The sequence below is a fragment of the Empidonax traillii genome, unplaced genomic scaffold (genome assembly GCF_003031625.1).
Source record: "Empidonax traillii isolate 1590-97213 ecotype Southwest subspecies unplaced genomic scaffold, ASM303162v1 scaffold1:size7828297, whole genome shotgun sequence".
In the NCBI taxonomy this organism is placed as follows: domain Eukaryota; kingdom Metazoa; phylum Chordata; class Aves; order Passeriformes; family Tyrannidae; genus Empidonax; species Empidonax traillii.
In genome coordinates, this window is record NW_020955194.1 from 6,468,465 (window position 1) to 6,491,422 (window position 22,958).

At 37.3% G+C, this 22,958-nt stretch overlaps 1 protein-coding gene across 3 annotated transcripts in view; it reads right to left on the reverse strand.

The window, feature by feature from the left end:
- Positions 1 to 22,958, reverse strand: part of IL1RAPL1 (interleukin 1 receptor accessory protein like 1) — a 701,129-nt gene that overhangs the window by 18,939 nt on the left and 659,232 nt on the right. For all 3 annotated transcript variants that reach the window (XM_027890213.1, XM_027890300.1, XM_027890384.1), the window contains 2 exons: positions 10,872 to 11,004; positions 8,236 to 8,381 (listed from right to left, as the gene is read on the reverse strand). In XM_027890213.1, the coding sequence (XP_027746014.1) occupies positions 8,236 to 8,381; positions 10,872 to 11,004 (279 nt within the window). The remainder of the gene's footprint in view (positions 1 to 8,235; positions 8,382 to 10,871; positions 11,005 to 22,958) is intronic.

Sequence of the window (22,958 nt, forward strand, 5' to 3'; positions counted from 1 at the left end):
ATGAGCTGAACTCAAGGTGTGAGAAGCAGAAGGCTCAGTCCTGCCTCTTCTGTTGGCCCCTCAGGTGACTGAAGCTATTTCACATTTCTTTGCCTCGGTTTTACCAATGTGAATTGGGGAGGGTGCTCTGGCTCCTTCCTAGGAGAGGATATTCCTGAAAGGTGCTTTGTGAATGCCAAGGGTGTTGGTGATGTGTATGTCAACAGTTTCAGCAGTGATGTAGTGACTGTTAAAGCAGAGTTAAGTGTAGCAGCAAGGTTAGAGTGTATGGTTATCTTCACAATAACATTTTTTTCTGCTGCTTTCGTCTGCTTTTTCATTGTGATTTGAGCACACAGTTGCTGCAGCAGACACTATACTCCCTTTGAAGTGCGATCTGTTTTTCCTGCTGAAATTCAAGTTTGCAGTAGTGGCTACATACTAAAAAGATTCAATTTCAGCACAATTCCACATCAGAAGGGAGAGACAAAAAATGCAAACCTTTTAAAATCTATTTAGCCTCTGTGTTGTGTTGCTCAAATTACAGACCTAGCCCTCCTTAAGGAGATGAGACTGAATGTAGAAAATAGTAGAGGAAAATTACTTGGCTAGCCCTTAGGGGGACAGGCATTCTGTTAAACACAAAAAACGAGTTGCCAGAAAGTTACATCCAGAAGCACAGCAATCATTTAGTTACAGGCAATTAACAATAGTCCTCCAGTAGTACAGGAGCAGTTCTACTCCAAGGGAAAACACATTGATTACTGCAGTAGTAGCAGATTGTTTACTGAATAAATAGCTTCAATTTAAAACAAGATTTGTTACAAGCATTTTGACCAATGGCCACATTATTTACCCTTATCAGGAGGCTTTGGTCAAGGAATCCAGTGAAAAAGACAGCTAATTAAAACAAAGTATGTGTTCTCTCCAAATATCTAGCATGATATGGGTGGTATTAAATAAATGCACTCATCCTTTATTTTTCTTTTCTAATTATTGGGCACATTTGTGATATATATCTTTGATCTTCACCTGGCTCTAATATTTGATAAACTTCCTTTCACTGGGTCATGCAGGTAATTCCCTTATAGTAGCTGGAGTTGTAACAAGAATGTAAATAAAAGTGTTCTGTTAAAGATTCATATCTTTTGACTTATACGACGTGCTTCAGGGACTTTACATTAAATGATCTGTAATAATTTGAAGTTAATTTTATTCATTAATTAGTCCTCATACAGCTGGGCTACTAAGAAAAATAATTATATTTCAAACATTTTTTTTGGTGATATATAACTCTTCAAGGACGTGTGATTTATAGCTGTGTATTCAGTTTCTGAGCCTTTTTCAAAATCCAATTACAGTCTATCTAAGGTTTCAATTTTGCAATCACTTACGCAGATTGCTCAACTTCGTGGACTATAAGTAATGCCTCTGAAGTCAACAGGACTATTAACAGAGTTTCAGGTTAGCACATAAACAAATCTGTGCAACTTTGTGGCCTAAAATGATTTCCATTCTCTGCTTGTCTTTGATGATTTAACCCACAAAGAGATATGGTTTGGTTGGAGACAGTTTTCAGCTTGTTTAGGTAACTTTCACAGACTTAAATTATTAAAGGAAATGTAGAGATAATGAATATAATTAGGAAGGGGGGCAGGGACTGATGTGTTGTTACGTACAACTTTGGTTAAGAATGGGTGTGTTCCTTCTAAAGAAGGAAGGTTGCTAACACAGGAATTCTCGACTGAGTGTCATTTCAGACACGAGCAGTAAAGAGTAGGCAGAGTTTAGTTTAGGAACAAAGAAACAAATACTCACAGCTTTAAAACAGAGAAGTATGTCCTTTTTTTCCTTCCCCCCTTCCCCCCTCCCCCTCTTGTTTAGTACAGTATTCGTTATGGCATTGCTGTAAAACAAATTACCTTCCCAAATCTGAGCATATGGAAACACAGCTTTATACAATATACGCATATCCAATATACATACTGCATATATATAAAATCTAGTCACTACTTTTTAGGATTTTTGTTTGTTTCAAATTGCCAAATAAAATCTGTTTGTGCTTAAGGTACCTGGATGGCCTTATGGGTTCTACTGTGAATAATTACTGATGGATATTGTAGGACATAAATATTTCTGTAGACAGTAGAAACAGACTTGGGCTATTCATTAGCTTGATTATGAAATAATTTCTTAGTACAAAGTATATGCCTTCTGCCAGTATGGGCTATGTGTGCCTGAAGATGTCTGCAGAGTTCACTGAAGCTAGCTAAATTTAGTTGAGGTTTTCAATATGGTTTTGAATGCAGTAGTTCAATTTTATTTATTACAGCTATTGAGACCTAGTTATGTTGCTTTTTTTTAAAATATTAATAAATAATATGTATTCCTGATTTGTGAAAAAGAGCTGGTCAGGTTTGGGATTATATGTACATGTGCATATAATATGCATGTGTGTGTGCAAATGCAAGACAGGGGTCTTTTTAATCTCTTCATTAGTATGGCAGGCAGGATATCTGGGCCTTGCTGCTGTTGGATTTCCAGTGTTATTAGAAGAGAGATAGTAAATTGTTATAATAGAAGTATATTCTTACTTGATGACATTTTTATTTCTTCTGAGAAGTGCAGCAAACCTGTTCCCAGAAGGAGAATAATTACATTGACTATTTTCAACAGTATGTTAGCTCAAAAGAGGACAAGGTTGGGAAAGATGTAGTTGAAAGTAAAATGAAGTTTACTACAGTTAAATACATAACACTGCATTTTAAAGGCAGTTTGTAACATAGGTTGAAGAAAAAAGTGTCATGTTGTGGAACTGGAGTGATCTCTAGTTAGCATCCCAAAATTAATGAATTGTGTATGACTTAAAACCTTCCTGATTAGAAGAGCTTCTATTTGCTTATTGGGCTACAGATATCAGACAGCCCACACAATTACTTTTTTTAGATCTTCGGAAAGAAATTAATGTAAAAAGCACTTGAAGGTGCTAAAAATGTGGGGAAAAAATTGACTACCGAGTTCCAAGGATGTAAGATCATAAAACATACTGTTTACATTTTTTCTGAGGATAGCATTAATGAATAATTTAGCTCTGCATGGGTTATGGGAACAGTTTGTGACATTTTATTTTAAAATATTTTCATCCTTGACGATAAAGGTTAGAATTGCACTTAGATGTTACATAAAGAGAAGAACTATGATAAAAGTGGTACAGAAATTGTTTTAAAAAGGAATCTGTTAAACAAACCAACTTGTTTGATAGATTGTCAGAAGCAAGATTCGTCAGAGGAAAGTTAGATTTAGGAACATGCTGAGTAATCTTACTAACCTTTTTGCTGGAGTTGCCTTAGTATAATTTTCTAAGGGATGAGAAAAACCTCACTGATTAAGAGAATGATCTTATGAGGAGTATTTGTCAGGCAGAGGTCTCTAGTATTTTACTCCTTGATGATTTTAGATGAGATTGAGTGTTAAAAGAGCAGTCACTTTTGGTTAGGTTTGGGACAGAAGGGAGCTGATATTTGGCTTTTGGCCCTATGTCATGAACCTCTTGGGTGAACAAACCTTTGTGCTGCTGAGTACAGTGACAACCTCAAGACTTCTTCATTGGACATAGGTGGATGAAAAATCAATTTTCATCAAATCCAATCCAATTTCAATTCCAATTCTAAAAGCCATTGAGGATCTCAGAAAAGCTTTTCCTTCAGTGCAGAATGAAAAATAAATGCTTTATACACTGAAAGATATACACGTGTAAGGTCTTAACTAACCAAGTGGATCAGAGCTCTACAGCAATTTTGCTTCCATTGAGATTTGCTGCAATGACCAAGTAATTAGGACCAAGTAACAGAAGCTGAAATATAAAACCTATTGCTCTCATATTTCACATGTTGAGTTTCCATTCAGAAATTTCGGAAGCATTGTGAAGCTTTGTGGTAAAGTGAGAAATAACACCTGCAGTTTATTTGCAGAGGTTAGAAAAGAACCACTTTCTTTTCTCTTTTAAGTCTTAGTTGTCACTCATCACTGCATGAAATCATGTCCTAGTGACTCAAAATGCTTGTGAGATCAAAAACTTAACACATTCAAGTCTTTCCTAATAAACCAGATTTAAACTAATATGTGAATGACATTATGTGAATGTAATTTAAGGTGCTCGTCAGCAATTCAGTATCATTAATAACCTTATGAGGGGAATTCAGAATTACTTTCTATTCAGAATTTGCCATTACATTATACAGGAAATATTAGTATGATGTTTATGCACTAATAAATAATGAATTTAAAGTATGCCTACCTACTTGTAGGTTTCCTCAATATGCATTCCATCTAGGAAATATTAACTTTTATGTTTTGAAAACGTTTATTCTCATGGACAATATCAAACAGACTAAATCTCTTTCTCTAAACAACATATATATCAGTGAAAATATGGAGTTTTTTTTCTGATAGGAAAAAACCCTGATTTTAACTATTCCTCATTAACTCATAGCCAGCAAAATTCATATATGCCCATTGAAAACACCCATGACAGAGGAAAACAAATCAGAAACACAAAAGAAGATCAGGATAGGAAATCAGATAATACTGTGAGAATGGAAATAAATGGTAGTAGATTCTTTGAAAAAATACATAAAGGTATGTTACCTGCTCTTATTTCTGGTGTCTGTCTCAGGAAAAATACATGTATACTATTAAGCTTTTAAAATAATATCAATACCATTTAAGGAATAATGCCAAAATAATATTTGAGATAATATTTTCTTTTAGAGTTCTACTCGCAGACATGCAGAGAGGAACTTCCACAAAAATAATCACATAATTAGATAATATGTTTTATTTACAACACACTCCATGATTAAATGAGACTACGAAGACATTGATCCAGCATGAAAGACATACTTGCCAATACATAAAATTGTAGAAGAGCATTCTTTTTCCTTATGCATTACATTTTTATCTACTACATTGATAGACTATGGGTTTTTCATTTTTAACTAAAAAATACGGAAAAAATAGAATTATAGTGTGTTAGCAACCTCATGTCATCTTCAATATGTGGTCTGTCATTAATAAATTTGTGTTTAGCTGTTGTCAACATCACTCTAAAAATTGATTTCTAGAAGGTTCCCCTACCTGGATGAAGATTAGCCTGTGACTGCTACAGATGATAGATGGTAGCTATCGCCAGTAAGTAACAAAATCAGTCTTAGATTATAACAAGTAGATTTTTTTTTTCTTGGACAAAAGAGAAAATAACTTGATTATTGTAAAGGTAACAAGGATTTGGTCAAAATCTGGAGGAAAGGAATGAAACTTAAATCTCCTGAGTTCTGATCCCTCTCTTTTTCTCATTACCTTTTAGACAAATTTTGTAGGAATGAATAAGAAAAGGAAACAGGATTGTCATTGTCATGCTTGAAATGTTCTACTGCCTTTAGCTTCGAGTTAAATGCTCCCTATGAACAGCATCTGAGGAAATTTAGGAGTCTATAAATGGTTAGCTGGCAGGAGAAAAACATAGATCATAGGTTTTCTCTGCTTGCATCAGAAAGCAAAAGAAGCTCAGGAGAAAATAAGGGCTCAGCTCCCCGAGATGCAGAGCACCGGTGTCCACACTAGAGGGAGGTACCAGGTGTCCCAGCCTTTTCCCGGTGCCGGATGCTGAGATGAGATTCACTTTTCCTGCACAAGTGGTGTTGGAGTTGGGAGCACTATGTTCTGTTCCCTTCCTGAAATTAATTCATGTCAGGGAAAGGACAGAGGAGGCCCCCTCTCCCCATCTGAATGTGCCGAGCACTGGTTTGTGATAGGAACCACCATGTGATAGATCCTGCTTGTGGTTTCTGTGAGGTGAGTGTGTGTTCCTGCCGGGCTGACCAGTGGGAAGATTAAGGAAGATGCATCCAGGTTTTTGCTAGTGAGTTCAACTCTGGGCTTCTTGCCCTTTTAGGGCCTGTTAATTGTAGGTACTTCTAAAATCTCCCCCTGGACTTTTAAGTTTACAGAGACATTACTGACCAGGTTGAAGCAGTGGTGTTTGAAAGGCTTAAACTTTGTACCTGAATCCTCACTGCAGCGTTTAGCCCTAAATACCTCTTTTCCCAGGAACGCTCTTTGTTTAGTGCAAAAAAAGGTTTCTGCTTTTCTGTCCCTTCTGATCCTGGTGATAATGTTCCACAGCGGAAACTTAAGAAGGATTATAATTTCTTTTTCAGGTATGCAGTGAACATTCCAGATTCAGCACCTTCGTTAACTTATAGTGCTGGAAAAAAAGATCACTAACTAGAAAACCAGCCAAAACTAATACCTCTGCAAAAGTCTCAGTGTTCAGGAACCAAATTTTCCTAATTGTTAGGTCCCAATTGTTTTAAGTCAGCCAAATAATCAGAAATTAATAAACAGCTAACTCATTCCTATCAGAGACCTAATGTGGATCTAAACAAGGAAACCTAAAACGAAAGGTTGTCATGGTGATATACAGAAGACTAAGCAAGCAGTGCAAAGCTCCTCTTCCTAGGAGACCTGAGAGACTAGCTCAAATTTTTATCTGTCATGCTTAATTTATCATTTCACTGAAACAGTTGTCAACATGCAAAGTGTGTAGAAGGCTTGTATCAGGTACCTTTTGTTTTTTGAGGGCACAACAGACTGTGCTTCCAAATCACTTTCAGAATCAGCCTTACTTAAAGGAGAAAAAAATATTTTGGGGAGGCTTTTGCTGTTTTTATCATTTTACTATTCATAAGGGCAACTAAATATTGAGATTATTTCCTCTTAAGTATGTCATCATGAGGCCACATACTGTGGTGTGTTTGACTTACTGAGTTCTCCAAGAAAGGAAGTTAGGAAAGCAGATTCTTTCAAAATTTATGTCTACACTGTCAGATTAAAAATCTGGTGGTCATAGAACAGAGAAGAAGTATGTCTTGTCAGTGTTGGAGCTACTGCTTGTATGGAAGAGAAAACAAGGACTCATCATGTCAGTTAATTAAGTATTGGTTTTAAAGTAATTTAAGCCTTAAAAATTCTTTATTTTCAGTGTTTTATTAACTAATTTAATTATTAAGGGCAAGCCATTGGATTTCAGAGGTGTTTTGGGTTAAGATCTTGCTCTGGGTTCAAACATCTCTGAACTAGGAGTATATGACTACTAACTGGCATATTGTTGAGGTTCAATTACTTAATATGATAATTTCTTACCTCAGTGATTTCAAGAAAATACGACAAATGCCGGGCTATTTGAACATCTGGTTATTCACATCTGCGTCTTTTAAGAACCAATGACAAGTTCAGAAAAATGGCTACAAATTAGTTTAATTAATTGGAGGTACAATGTATTTAAATAATTTGGTCACACTAGCTTGATTTATGGTTTCCTTCTAAACTTAGACATTGCTGCTGTGATACAAATTCAGATGCCAAAAGTGCTTCAGCACCACAGTAAGAACCTGGTTTGCTCACCTTTACAAACTGTCTAAAAAAAGCACAGTAATGACAGCAAAGTGCACACACAGCTCCTGCTCATTCTTTGCTCTCTCAGGCCAGTGGGAGGCGGCTTGAGTGGGAGGCGGCTTGGGGAGTGTCAATCCCAGGCACGTGGAGAACCCTCTGAGAGGTAAAGTGGACAAAATGTGTCTGGGAGCCTTGATTTGCAAGAGTTTCTCCATCTCTCTGTAATCATCTCCGCGGGAGACGGCTGTGGCTATCAGACAGGGTGGAATCATGGGATGTGAGTGGTGAGGGGAAACAGGAAGGTCCTTAGCAGCTTCTGTCATGATGTTTTACTTCAGAAATGCTGATGTTAAACGAAAGTGTTAGACGGAAAATGTTCACAGTTTGGCAATGAAGGAACTCTCCTGGCAAGGGGTTTAGGTGGCATTTCTGATAGAATTGGAATGTATTTTTGTTGGTTTTTCAAATATTTAATATTATTTCTTACAGAAAATTGTTACAGTTCTATTAGCTGTTGTTTCCTACTATTTTTCTCTATTTAGCCTTTATTAAGTTAAAAACTAAGAAATTTTTAAATGCATTTTTAATACAGATATAATTAAAAGATTGTACTGTATTTTTTCCAGTGGCAGCACAACACCCTTTCTGTTTTATTTTTCAAGTTGTACAAATTCCTAGAGGAAAATAATAATGGAATATTAGTTCTTAGGAAGCCAAAATTCACGCTTGCATCAAAAAGAAGGTCTACAAATTGATCTACCTTACGTTTTATCCTTTTATGGAGGAAAACTGCATATTTACCCCTTTTGTGTAGAAGAATGCTGGCATGCCGGCGCCCATTGCCATTCTCGACGTAGCATGAATAATTCCCTAGGTCTGCCTCTTCAACAGAGTCAAGAATCAATGAGATGGAAACCTCCTGCTCCCCAAGATGTTCCTTGAGAACCCTGAGAAAAAAACAAAACAACAAAGAGCAACCATCGCTGCTATTCTGCTTGTATTATAGTGGAGCACTGGGTAATCATGACATAATAATGCTGCTTACAACTTCAGACTCTCTGTCTTCAAATTTGGCTATGGTTTGATGCAATCTTAATCAAATTATATCATGCCTTTTTCTTCCTCACTTCTAATGAGGAGGTTTGGTTCTGTAAATGTTAATGAGAGCTTCAGTTCATTGTCTCCTTTAAGCAGAATGATAATGCACACTGATAATATATCATTGCACACTCTGATGGAGACCCTGATCCATGAAGTCTTGGAATGTTAGAAGAGAGAAAAGGGAAAACTGTTGTTTTGGGGTTTAGAGTCACACTAGGAGTCTGGGCCAAACACAGTGTTTGTGCTCTTTCTAAGGCTTTTCAACATGCTACTCAGAAACAATGTGTTCCTGCCATGGTCTGAGACATTATTTCTAGAATGCGTTATAAGATTTGATTATGTATTATAAAACAATAGAAAGAACTGGTATGCCAGATGCCTCCTCTAGTTCATACAGATGATAAATGAAAGGTTTCCTGTGTAAGATTCCACCTGTCTTCACGTTACTTTCTTTCCTTCTTAGCAAGACTGTCAGTGATTTTAAGAACCCAGGAAAGCAAATGACAAATTTTTCCAGGCTGCTCCCTCATGTCCCACCTGACATAAGAAGTGGAAACCAGCCTTTCTGCTCCTCCCTCCACAAAACAAGAAAGTTGTAACAGGGTTCTTTTCACCTTTTTGTTCATCATCAGAAAGCCAAGTTACTGGTAGAGGGACTTGGGAAAAGCTTTAGATGCCAAATACATCTGATCTGAGTGTCATGTGCCATTTAGTGTATTGGTCTTGACCTTGAAATACACAGGGGTGAAATGCGCTTCCATTTTGCCTATCTCTGGCAACGATGACCTTGAGTATCTAGGTGGTCTTTTTGATTTTGCTATTTTGGTTACACTGAAGTCCAATGTTTGGCTGAAAATGAGCCTGACTTCATGTCTTTTGATGGCACTGTAAATATCCAGGTAAGTGAAGTAAAATAGGCTATTTTTGTTCTCTTATAGATCACTGTAGATAACACATCCATGATTTCTGAGTTTCCTGTCCCGGTTTTCTGGGATAGAGCTAGTTTTTTTCTCACTAGCTGGTACAGTGTAGTGTTTTGGATTCAACATGAGAATAATGTTGATTACACACCAATGTTTTAGTTCTTGCTGAGCAGTGCTTACCCTAAGTCAGTGTATCACTTTCAGTGTATCACTCTCTGCCAGTGAGCAGATGCACAAAAAGCTTTGAGGGAACATAGCCAGGACAGGTGACCTGAACTGGGAAGAGGGATATTCCATATCATAGAACGTCATGCGTAGTATATGAACTGAGAGGAGTTGGCCAGGAGCCATGGATCACTGCCTGGGGACAGGCTGGGCATTGAGCAGTGGGTGGTAAGCAATTGTGTTGTCTTTCTCAGGTTTTATTCATCTATCTCTCATTTTCATTACAATTATTATTAATAACATATATTTATTATTATAATGAATATTATTGATATTATTATATCCTTTTATTTTGTCTCAATTTATAAATTGTTCTTATCTAAACCCACAAGTTTTACTTTTATTCTGATTCTTCGCCCCACCCGAGGGGGATTACAGGGGAGTGGGTGAGCAGCTATGTGATGCTAAGTTGCTGTCTAAGGTTAAACTATGACATGCATATTTAGATTTCCCTTTATTTCTGGGTTTATTCATGATAAACTCAGTGATAAACATGCATACAGAATTGTAAATGAAAAAAAATTCCCTTCAGATACAAGCAGGTGCTTCGTATTAGATAGGAGTTGGTATGCCATGTCAAACATTTAATTCTCAATACAAACCCACTTTTTTCCTTAATTTCCAAACAAGATAGCACTTCTAAGAGCAGTAGAAGTACAAGACACAAATGCCAGTATTTCAGCAGATATAATCAGCCCACATAACAGGAGGTCTGGCTCTCACAGGCCAGATAACATCCCTCAAAAATCAGTTTGCTTTCATGAAGAAAATAAACCAAAACTTTCCAAAAGGGAAGTCAGACTTCAGCATTTCTTTAAGGCTCCATGCTTGAAAATACCTTTTTGAGCTGTTTTTCTTGATGTATTTATTCTTCTTTATTTCATCTTACTAAATGTCTTAACGGTTGTTATTGTAGACTGTCACAATTTGAAAAAGTCAGTATGTAAATTCCTGTTGGTCAACACTACAACATTTTTTGGGGCAGCTATTCTGCTTTTGCAGCTCTCTAACATCAGATCTGGCTGAGCAGTGCATTTTTTTGTTCTCTACTTGTGGAGACAAAAAGGTAAAGAATGGATGTTGCAAAAAAGGGATTAGACCCAAAGTGCCCCTGAGTTAGTCTGTGATAAAAAGTATTACATTAAGTATCAAAAAAATATAGAGTAAAAAAAAAGCTTTTTCTTTTACCTAATGTCACTTTCCCAGACTCGACTATCATCTAAATCTTCAATAAACTTCTCTCCTTTCATCCAGTAGATCAAAGGACTGACATCTCCACTATATCCAAAGAAAGCTCGGCAGGTTAGATTAGCAGAACCACCTGTTACAAAGAATATAAGAAAATACGTTACTTCTAAATCTGTAAAAAAAAAAAGTGTAATTTTTGAATCAGTTGCTTTAATTGATTAAAAAAATATTAGTAGAAAATTTCCAAAATATCTACTTGTCTTGACACTAGCTTCAATACATTTTCTGAAAATAAATACAATAAAAATGAAATTATACATAAGAACAGGATTAAATTTTTTATACTTTCACTAAGTTTTCTTCTTGGTATGGAAATCAAAGATTATGTTTTTCCAAAAGGAGCCAGCCTAACCATGTTTTAGCTTAACAAAAGTTAAGTTTGTTAAGTCTTAACAAAACATTTCCATGTTTCATCTGAAAAAGATAAAGGTTAGGTAAAATAGACCTGCAATCATATTGTGTTAGTTCAGCTTTGCAGTGGTTTCTGTAGTGAGGCTGGTATATTCCTGTAGAGTACCATTCCCAAGGGCCATCCAGTAGAAAGATGTGTGCTCATTGCTAAACTATCTTAGCAGGAAAGTATTAAACACTGACACTTGAAAAATGCACAGGTAAACTCATTCTGTACATTGTGGGACACGTCTCACATTAAGAATGGGGATAACCATTAGGTATATGCAGCAAGGAGCAGAAATTCTATATATGTTCAGCATTACTGATTTAATCATTATAGTGAAAATTAAAAAATGTAATATGCCTTCACTTTGGTTTATTTTCATTGTGTCCTACGTTATGTTTGCACCACTTGGCTTTGGGATGATCCAGAGCCCATACAGGAATCAAAACAGTACTTTGCACACATTTTGTGTGGATAAAAAGAGAGGACAGACACATAGTTAAAGATTTCCCATTCAGTGCTCTAAAGATATTTGTCTCAACAGGCATCAGCTCTTCTAAATTGCTATATGCATTCCTTTAGTGGATAATTACACACTGATTTAAGGAAGTGTGATTTAAGGAGTGTTTTCTGCCACCCTCCCACCCCCTCTGCCAAGGAGAGTATTTTAATGGAGTTTGTATTACTGCTGAGAACAAATTCACTTTTTATTTACACTTTCAGTTTTTGATTTGAGGATTTTAAAGCTCACTGTTCATAGCTCCTGGATAAAAAATAAGAATAAAACATTGTTAGCACTACTTCATTCTGTATCAAGATGCCATAAGTCCAACTGGGTTCAATAAATTTCCTTAAAAAATACACTGCTTTGTGTCATGACCTGGTCCTTCTCAAACATATGACATTAATATTTGAACATCTTATTTACTTTTTAGCATGAAAACAAATGCAGGATGCTACATAACAAGAAGATGAGCAATTATTAAATACATGTCTTATTTATCTGAAACAATTTATGGTTTTCTGTAAAAGCATCTGACTCCTCTGCCTTGAATTCTCACATAAAAGGTGCAGAATTAAATGTTTGTGTTCAAGATGGGCAACATCAAGAAAGTAACATCTGTGCTGCTTTCATAAGCTCTTTAGGAACTCAGTTGCTTTTAGTCATTTCACAAACTTTTGGTTGGAGCCACATGCTTTGTCAGCAGTGCCTGCTAAGGAAACAGAAGTATCCCAGTACTTGAAACCAGAATGGAGAGAAGGCTCTCATTTGTAATCAAAGAGTATGAAATAGGATCTCTGAATAATGAGAAATTTTTATAATCTCATACAATTTAGAGCTAAGTTACCAAATGTGAGATGAGTATCTTCAGTGAGAGGGCAAAAACTGTCTTTCTAAAGACAACCATAGCTCCTATTTCCACACCCCAGGGAGCAATGGTCAGGACACCTCCCTGGAAACTCAACTCCTTAATCTCTACACAGCTCAAGAAGTGCCATTTGGAAGCACTGGGGGAAAGATTTTTACAATCTTGAAGCCATTTGCAGGAAATGAGATGAGCATCAGGACACCGCTTAATGTGGGTCAAGTGCATGAAAAACTGTAATGGAACATGATAAATTTCCTTGCCCAGGACATGCAAACCCAGTTTCTTGTGGCAATTTCATTGCAGATATATACTAGCTGTTTGTTTGTTTGCATCAAAATTATGATACTTGAACTAATGAAAATGGAAATATAAAACCTTAAAGGACTACGAATGTCTTGGCCCCTGTGGAATCTGTTCACTCTCAAAATGGGGATAGGTACCTGCGCATCTAAAGCCAAAGCAGGGTCCTGTGATAATTGGATAACCGCTATGACGTTATCTACCAGTCTTAGAGGGAAGAGTGCTACCTAATGCATCATTGCCACTTCTTGGGCTTTTTCCAGAGCTTTCCTACCAAGCCAGAGCCCGGCTGAAACTATAGCTTTTTAGAGCTGGCAAGATCATAGCTAGAGGGAGTGTAGCTTCTGGCCAATTTATCCATGATTCAAAGAGATTAGACACCACAGGTGCAGAACCATCAAAGCTCTCCAGGCTCCTGCATCTAACAGGTACCACTTGAGAACTAATTTTTGCACCGAGAGGGCTTCTGGGCCTTTTACAGGCAAATATTCATGTACATAGAAGTGTGTTTTTTTAAGAAAACATGCTCTGTCAAGGGCAAAAATACGTAAAAAATAAAAAGTGTTTGTAAGATTAAGGTTGTTTTCCCTATTAAATTATTGAAGAAAATCCTCACCCCCCAAAATAAAATATTCAAACGTATTTTTCAACATAGAATCAAAAGCTTCCTTTCGACATGAAATAGTTACAACTGAGAAATAAATTAGGAAGAATGTAATGCCTCAGTAGTACTGTGTTGATTGCAGTTACTCAGTGGAGGCCGTTTGCCTGCCGGGGGTTCAGCTATAAATTACCTGTACTGTCTACCTTGACCAATCTTCTCAACAAGCCAGTGGGGAGTTCATTAGCAGGTCATCAAGAAAGATTCAGTGACCAGCTAATGACCAACTGTGACCATTAATGAGGAGGTCTGTCACTCCGGAGCTCACAGCTCTTTGCAGAGGGCATGGAGCTCACTTGGTGAAGCAAAGAGGTTCACAGCTGCAGGCATATGTAAATAAAGGCTGACTGAAGGGCAATATTATGAGTGGACAGAGTATTCTGGGAGCACATCTCCGTCTCTACTCCAGAGCTGCCTTCATGAGAGTGAATGAATTTTACTGCTGCATTTTTCCCTAGAAGTGCACCTCTGAAGTGAGCAGAGGGAGGATGCATATTTTGACACAGAGCAGCTGCTCTGCACGGGCAATCTGCTTTTAAGAAGTCTGCAGATTTTTAACATGCAACACATAACAAACATAAGAGCTGCTTTGCACCATCTTTAAGCTACTGTATAAAACAACTTGATGGTCAATTAATAGAAATCACTCACAGCTAACCCTATACAACTTTTAATTCCACGTGTTTTCTGTGTTGAGAAAAACTAGAGAAGTGATTTAAAAACCATAAAAGTTTCATAAATGGATATGTAATGCTTTCTATGCTACTAATTTCAATTTTCCTGTAAATACTGAATTATTTCTGTTTTATAGTCTATCTTTGAAGGATTTTAAATTCATATTGTAAATTCACTAAACGTTTTCAACTAAATTATAAGGAAAGTTCATCTCTCTCTGTCCTCTTCGTTATGAGATATTGTAAATTCAAGTTACATCCTTCATAAATGGCTTTGTTTTGGTTTTGTTTGTTTGTGAGGTTTTTCTTAGTTGTTGTGAGGTTTTGTTTGGGTTTTTTTGTGGGTTGGGTTTTCAGTTTGTTTCTGTTTGGTTTTGATTTGTTTTTTGTTTGGTTTTTGCTTTTGTTTTCATTTTTGTTTGTTGTTGTTTTTGTTTAATGAACCCTGGAAAAGTGCAAAGGCATGAGATTAGAATTATTAAGTGAAACTGACAGTGTTTCTATTTTTATTAGCAACCCCCTCAAAAAGAAACAAATAACTCCCCCCAAAATAATCCAAATACCTTAGAGATAAAGAGAAAAATTACACTTTTGACTTCTCAGTATAACTTTTTAAACTGCGAAATAATGCAATAAAGATATGCAAGTCTTAAAGACACAAAAAGTAAGTTCAACTGCCTATTTTTCCATCACACTTATTTCTGAAGATGAATATGCTCTTGTTGAGCATTATTATTATGAATATGCTCTGTATTGAGTTTATTTTTGCAAAAAATGGAATATATAGCACTGCTGCTCGTTGTGATAAAGTCTCACTGTCAGCCCTAGTCAACAGGGTTCAAATTAAATAAGTCAAAAGCTCTTTGCCGTCTAAAATGAGACCAATTTTTGTTGCACAATGTGCTTCCACGTAGAGCAGAATGCAAGAAGGGACTAAAACAGAGTGTACTTCCTCGAAACCAGCAAATCCCTTCTGCAGAGCAACACTGTGTTCATTTTCACTAATTGACATCATTTGGGACACTTCGCAAACTACTGCTATGGGAGCGTAAGTCCAGCAGAGGGCACTGTCCAACTTACAAACATTTTAAAAAACCCCAAAACTAAGTCAAATCCTAGTATATAAGTTCTAATTAAAAATATCAGCCTGTTAAGAACGTGCTACTTGTAATTAGCAAATAATGAATGTTTTGTGATTAGTGAAATGTCATCTAAGTTACACTTGCACCATTAATAATACAAGTTAACATACACCACGATAGCACCCTTTATAGCCTTTGATTTGACAGATTCTTCAGTGAAGTATAACCATTTTTCTTGGAAGCAATGACAATAATCAGACATCTTCTGCAACCTCTTTTTAGAAGAATCCTCCAAGACATATTAGAAACTGTTTTAGAGCCATGTTCAACATCTAGTAATATTGAGGGCCAAAAGAGTGGAAACGTAAATGCACTGGAATCTGGGACTTAATTTTACTGTGCAATGTAAAAAAAACCCCAAAAACAAAACAAAACAAAAAAAAAAACAAACACCAAAAAAACCCCCCACTAAACTTATGTATATAAAATACCTATACCATTTATTGAAAACATTAACATCTTGAAATTATAAAAGGCCAAGACAGACACAATCAAAATCTCTCACACAGGAATTAAATACTATTCTTTCCGTTCACATTTGAGAAAAAAATACTGACAAAATATTAGTCTTTCAAGTGGAGGGTTGAGAAAGCTTGTAACTTCCTAGATGTGACAGATCAGCACCAATTCCTCACAAAGTCAATGACCCACTTGCTTTGCCAGTGTTGCTGCCAAGCCTAGAGGGCAGGTAAGCAGAAGCTGCTCCATTTTCAGAGAAGTCTTGTGCCCTAAAACAGTTCAACAGTTGTTGAGAGCCTTCATGCAAATGTGATTAAGAAAAAAAAAGGAAAATGAGGTATCATTTAGTTTTCAGCCACGTACCTTGATCATATGATCATTTACTTGAGATCTGCAAGTACTCTCTCAGAGCAGGCTGAAATGCAGAGATTCCACAAAAACATCACTTACTGCTAAGCCACCTTCCAGTTTACATACATATTTTTGCATCTTGATATCTTCTACTCTCTTCCCATAATATAACTGTCTCTGCATGTTTTATACAGCAGGTCAGAACAAATTAAAACAAAACAAAACAAAGCCAAACAAAATGCTATTTTCTGAAAAATACTGAAAACTGCAACCTAGGAGCAAATCTCTGGCAAAATTCAGTCTCATCATCAAGTGGTAGGTTTTGAAGTCTTTGGCAAGCAATCAGGTCTAGTATCCATACAATTGTAAAGACACAATCTGCAAATTCCCTCTGCTTTGAATTCGGTAGATGTAGGTTTGAAAGGGCTGGATATAATCATTCTACTAAGTATTATCATGCAAGCATCATACAAAGTCCTGAATGTGATTACACAGCTATATTTCTTCATTAATAGGCCATCCATATTTTGGTGTGCTGCGGAGCTGAATGTTGATTACATGGGAATCTGAATTACATTTTGAATAAATCCTTCAGGCCATAATTGTGTAAATTTAAAGTACACACAACCATTCCTTCACAATAAAAAAACATCAGTGGAAAGACCTCAACCAGAGCAGGGAGAGATTGCAGCTTTTGAACTTTTACTGAATTTGCAGATATAACTATTTATTGAATTTAAAAAAAAAATCCCATCAATTTCTGATTATATTTTTTTTTAATTAGAAAGGAAAAAAAAAAGCCTAGCTCTTGTTCATTGGGGTTTTCTTTTTACTGAGAAAATACTCCTCATTCACCATAGGCCTAAACTCACCTACTCATAGTTACTCACTGTCTTACGAAAAGCCTTTTGCCTTCCACGGCTTTTCTCTCCTGAATTACAGTTCAACAGCAGGACACTTCATGGAAGTGCCTGTAAGTTGCTGCTGACATGCTCCCTCCCATCAGCCCTGAGATACTGGACTCTGCAACACTTTATAAGGTGCTATACTGACAAAAACACATGGTAAAATCTAAGATTAACCTAAGAGCATTAAAAACATTTACTGGATTGCTTCATAGCTTGTGGAGAAAAAGAAACCCAAGTCCTTTATGCTTTGAACAGGTTCTTTAGCAGCAGGACTGTCAGAGAGAGAGTCAATGAAGACAGCAACCATCACAGCAGACTGCAGAAAAAGAAGTGATGTATGGGACTTGGAGATCGAAATGCCCAGAACATCTCTCAGGTGCATAGATTGTTAAACTTGCCCTCATTTCACAAGAGGTAACAAAACCTGTGAACCAATAATCTTGATTTTCCTAACAGCAGGCCTCTCCTCTTGATGGATGGTAATGCCAGGCTGATAAATTAGCTGTTCAGCAAGTATTTTTCATTCCTTCCTCTAAAGAAGTAGAGGCTGGAGTGGGAAACAAGCATACCCCAAGAATAAAGCAAGCATTGCTAAAGAAAAGGAAAGCCACTGCACTTGTTTTAAAAGTTTGATTTAACTTCTATTCTAGAAGCTCATATTTTCCTTTTTTTTTTTTTTAAATGCATTTACAAACCCCTTTTTTACTGTATCCTCTCTGCGAGATCGAAAAGTAATTTCTGTTTTAAAGCTTAGCTGCTTTTAGATATAAGTTCCAAGAAAAGATCCTAAGTAACAAAATATTTTCAATCAGGGAGAAAAAAAGAAGGAAAAAAAAAAAGAAAGTGGCTCTAAATGTCAAACTTCACATGTTTCTTAGCTCTTACAGGCTTATGACTTGAGAGCTTTAAATCTGTTCACTCTGTGCACAGCTTAATATTGTTCAGTGGTTTCTTTCTGGATTCTCTTTCAACCACACTGCCTCTGATTATGGTGCTGTGGTTTTTGCATTTTAGTAATGCTGTATGGTAAGAAAATAACCTTTGGGCTAGCAAACCAAAGTTCCCATTGCATGAAGGACTCCCATAAGGGCTCCACAGGGGACCATAACGTCTCTTCCTGTGCCTAAAAAGAGAGTCAGTAGGTAACACCCTGGGGATGCCACTGACTCTCAGCAGTCACTGACCACCAGAAAGGTCTTGTGTATGTTTAGCTTTGTGAAGTCCTACTCTGGGTTGTATTTTGGGAAACTCTAAGAAAAGTAGAGAGATTTCCTGTTTATCTTTTCACATCTCAGAGTTTATATTAGGAGGCAAAAGAAAAAAACCCAAACAATTAGTCAATATGTGTGCCTCTGGAAAAGAATATTTATCAATAAGAAATACCATAAGACCTGTAGGTGACTCTGGGCCTCAAGAAACTACACAGCTGGAATAGTTTCTGTACTAGTTTCAAGCCATTACAGCATTCACTACATATTCCTCCTTCCTGAACAGAATCCAGAGGCAAGGTAGAATCAGATTCAAAGCAGGACTTTGATGTCTCTCTTGGTTAGAATACAGCTGTTGTTAGACTTGTTTTGCTGAGGAGCTTCTTGAACACCACACATGCAATAGCTCCCTTTCCACTTTATTTTTTTTTTTACCTGTGAGAAACTTTAGTTATAATTGACTTTTTTATTTTTAACCTGAAGAGTGTTGGTCTAGCAGACAAAAGCATTCAACTGTCTCACTGTAGAGGTTTTCCTGTTCTTTCTGAACAGAATACAGTGGATTTGCTTCGGTCTCTTGTGAGTGCTAGTCCCTGTCAAAAAACCCCTCTCATAAATCATGGCAACCAACTGCAGCCTCCTCCCAGCCTTCTCCCAGCCTCCCTCTCAGGTGCAGTGCACAACCCTTTCAGTACAAAGAATAGCAGACATTTTTCTGGTTTCTAGATAATGATAAATAACATACTTTTTTTTTTTTTCCCCAGAAGAGGCTAACTCTTGGGAGCTCTAGCAAACAACTTACTGTGTCAGATCACACTTAAATAGAAATACACAACAACCCCCTGCAGCGCTACAGGCTGGGGGCAGAGTGGCTGGAGAGCAGCCAGGTGGAAAGGGATCTGGGGATGCTGATTGACAGGAGGTTGAACACGAGCCAGAAGTGTGTCCAGATGGCCAAGAAGGCCAATGGCATCCTGGCCTGCATCAAGAACAGTGTGGCCAGAAGGAGCAGGGAAGTGATCCTTCCCCTGTACTCTGCCTTGGTAAGGCCACACCTTGAGTATTGTGTTCAGCTCTGGGCCCCTCAGTTCAGGAAGGATATTGAGGTGCTGGAGCAGGTCCAGAGAAGAGCAACAAGGCTGGTGAAGGGACTTGAGCACAAGTCCTATGAGGAGAGGCTGAGGGAGCTGGGGTTGTTAAGTTTGGAGAAGAGGAGGCTCAGGGGAGACCTCATCACTCTCTACAACTCCCTGAAAGGAGGTTATAGCCAGGTGGGGGTCAGTCTCTTCTCCCAGGCAATCAGCAATAGGACAAGAGGACATGGGCTTAAGCTCTGTCAGGGGAGGTTTAGGTTGGATATTAGAAAGAAATTCTTTACAGAGAGAGTGATCAGGCATTGGAATGGGCTGCCCAGAGAGGTGGTGGATTCACTGTCTCTGGAGGTTTTTAAGACAAGGCTGGATGTGGCACTGAGTGCCATGATCTAGTAATCACAGTGGGATTGGATCAAGGGTTGGACTTGATGATCTCAGAGGTTTCTTCCAACCCAGTTAATTCTATGATTCTATGATTCTATATCAATAATCTTGAGAAACAAACTTGGCAATTCAGTTTACATTCAAATTCAACTTCTTGTGGCTATTTCAGCCCCAACCCTTCATCCAGTTGATTTCTTTGGACATAGAATTTAATGAACAGCATTAGAAAATGTGTTTTACTGGAATAATCATAATCGCTGCTCTTCAACTGCTTTGGAAACAGGGATTGTAGTGTTTTACCGTCGTTAGGTAATTTGCATACAGAAAATTCTCAGCTTTGGAGTCACACATATATATTAAATAATAAACTCTGGTTTTACTTTCCACTGGTCAACCTGATTACTCTTTTCTTCTCTTTGCTCTTTCTTCATAAGCAGGTCTACCATGGATTAAGTAGGCTGCAGGAAATTATTTGGGCAAGGAGTTATTCTGAAAAATTCTGCAGAGATGGGCTGCATATGGAAGATTTTTTTTAAAAGCAGAGGTTTTGGAAGTAGCATGCACAGTGTCACCTACACCTGCTAAGTGGGTATTAAGGAAACCGAGACTCCAAATAACAAACAACAAATAATTAAACACTCTATAGCTCTAGTGTTCTTTCTCTTCAGCACATACTGGAAACATTAGTAGTTCCAAGATTTTCATTAACTAATCTATTCCTTCAGATCAGACCATATGATTGAAAATGTCATTTGAAAAAGACCCAGACTAGTTTGGCAAACATTTGCAAGGGGAAAACTACTGTTCCCATGAAGCAACATGACACAACAGGATAAATACAACTGAAATAAACCACATCTATTATGTGAATCTAAATACTTGAATTTGGTTCAAAAATACATGACACAAATTGTCTGCTCAAATTTTCTCCAGGAAAGCCATTAAGAACCACTGAAAATTTGAGCCCTGATAAACTGTTGATTTTCAATAAAACCGATATTTAAAATCATCACCAACTTTATGTTTTACCACAGTAAAGCCTCTGATGGTAGAAAGGTATTTCATGTTTATTCACACTGAATTTTTCTGTGTGAACAAAAGAACAAAAAAGAGTAAATATATATATCATTTAAATGTGCTTCTGCTTTAAATATTGGTGTTCCCACATTATATCATGAAGATATTGCAACAGACAGAGAAAATACTAATGCTTAACATATCCTTACAAATTGTTTACAATTAAATTACAGATTGCATGGATTAATATGTGTTTATATAATTTAAAAATTCAAACACATCAAATATTTTTATTGCATAAAAATGGGAATGTATGCTGTTTGTAACAGCACTATCTTTTCTCCTTTTACATGGTAATTATTACATATGTAGTCTTTTTATTTTCTTGCATGTGTCAGTTAGTCCTGTTTTCTTAAGAAAACACTGAAACAGAATCCTTTAGTACAAAACCCTCTATTTCACAAAGATGAAAATAGAGAAACTCAGTTGCTTCTCCATGACAAATATGTTATACTCTTGGATCATAGACATGCTGGAATCCACTGCTATTGATCAGCTTCCTTTCCACATGAAAGGCAGACAGGCATTTTTAGATTATACCTCAATATAATTGCATATTGATAGACAACACTTAGTGAAGGCAGCTGCCCCAGTGCCATCAATGGAATAAAAAGAATCCAGCCAGCACTGCATATGTGCTGCCTGACTTTAAAGGAAATAAGTTTAGAAAAGGGAATAAGTTTGAAATCTTGGTGCCATACCCTGGTTTTTGCGCTGTGGGTATACAAGTGGAGCAAAGGATTTGTATTAAAACCAGAATTCCCACACGGAAAAATGTTTCTGGCCAAAGGTAGGTTTCCTGCCACATGCTACTGGGCCACACAGCTCCTCCCTCCATGTCCTTGTACTGTATGAAAGCTTCTCTTCTACAGCAGCACCTTCCTACTGCTCCCAACCCCAAAAACTTGCCTTCTCTCACTCTGTTATTGAGGTAGATGAAGACCTATGATCTTCATTCCCCTCCACAGAGAGTAGCTGTTCTTTCACCACATAGAGTAGTTCTTGTACTCCTAAATAACACCTGCTCAAGAGCTGGCTTCATCTTGGTTGTCACTCTTAACAGGAAGATGACCTGGCCAGACTGGCAGCACTGTAGGAAGCTGCAGAGCCTGATGTCCCCATCTGTGTTTAAAGTAGGTGTAGTCCTGGACACTGTAAAATGTGATTCTCCCAAAATGACTTCCCTCTCAAGAACAATTAATCATCAAATTATTTAGGTTTCTTGCACATTTTTGTTCACAGGAGATGCTCTTGAGTACTGAAAAGTCTGAACAGCAGCAAGGATGAAATGATTTATCTTCTTGGAGAAGATGTGGGCCTCATTTCTCTAGTCCATCTTCATTCTCCTTTAGTCATAATTTCCATGGTTTTACTGGATAGGATCATGCCAGCAAAGCTTCTGAGAGATTTAGGGCTCCACTATCTGTGGCCAAATGCCAGAGGTTCACAAGTGGGATAACAATCCTTGTTACTAATATAATTGTGAATTTCCTGAACAGTTTATACAATTCACCCTCCTTCTGCTGCATGCCTATCAATGCTGTAATTTTTTGTTGTTGTGATTTTTGGTTTTGGTTTTGTTTGTTTGTTTGTTTTTTAATTTTCTGAGCTTTTTGGGAGGCATGGGAGTTGTGGTCTTTCTAAAGAGTAGAAGGGAAATTTCACCTTGTTCCATTCAAGCCCCGGGAATACAGAACATTGTCTACGATGTTGTTTGTGCTTTTAACAGTTTTTGCAGGTTTCAAAGCAAGGACTAAAAGCAGGGTTTGAGTGACAATAGAAATATAAGGTACGACAGCTGCTGGTTACAGGAACAGAGACAAATATTCATCATGCAATATTTATGATACAAACTGTGCAAGGAGAGAGGTGGCAGGCTGGTGTCTCTGACAGCACAGGTCTCTGCAGAGGTGCAGGTGCCAGCTCTCAACTGGTCCTCTGCCCCACCAGAGCTGAGGCTGCCAGTCATCCCGAGCTGCATGATGGCTTTATAATGTGGACA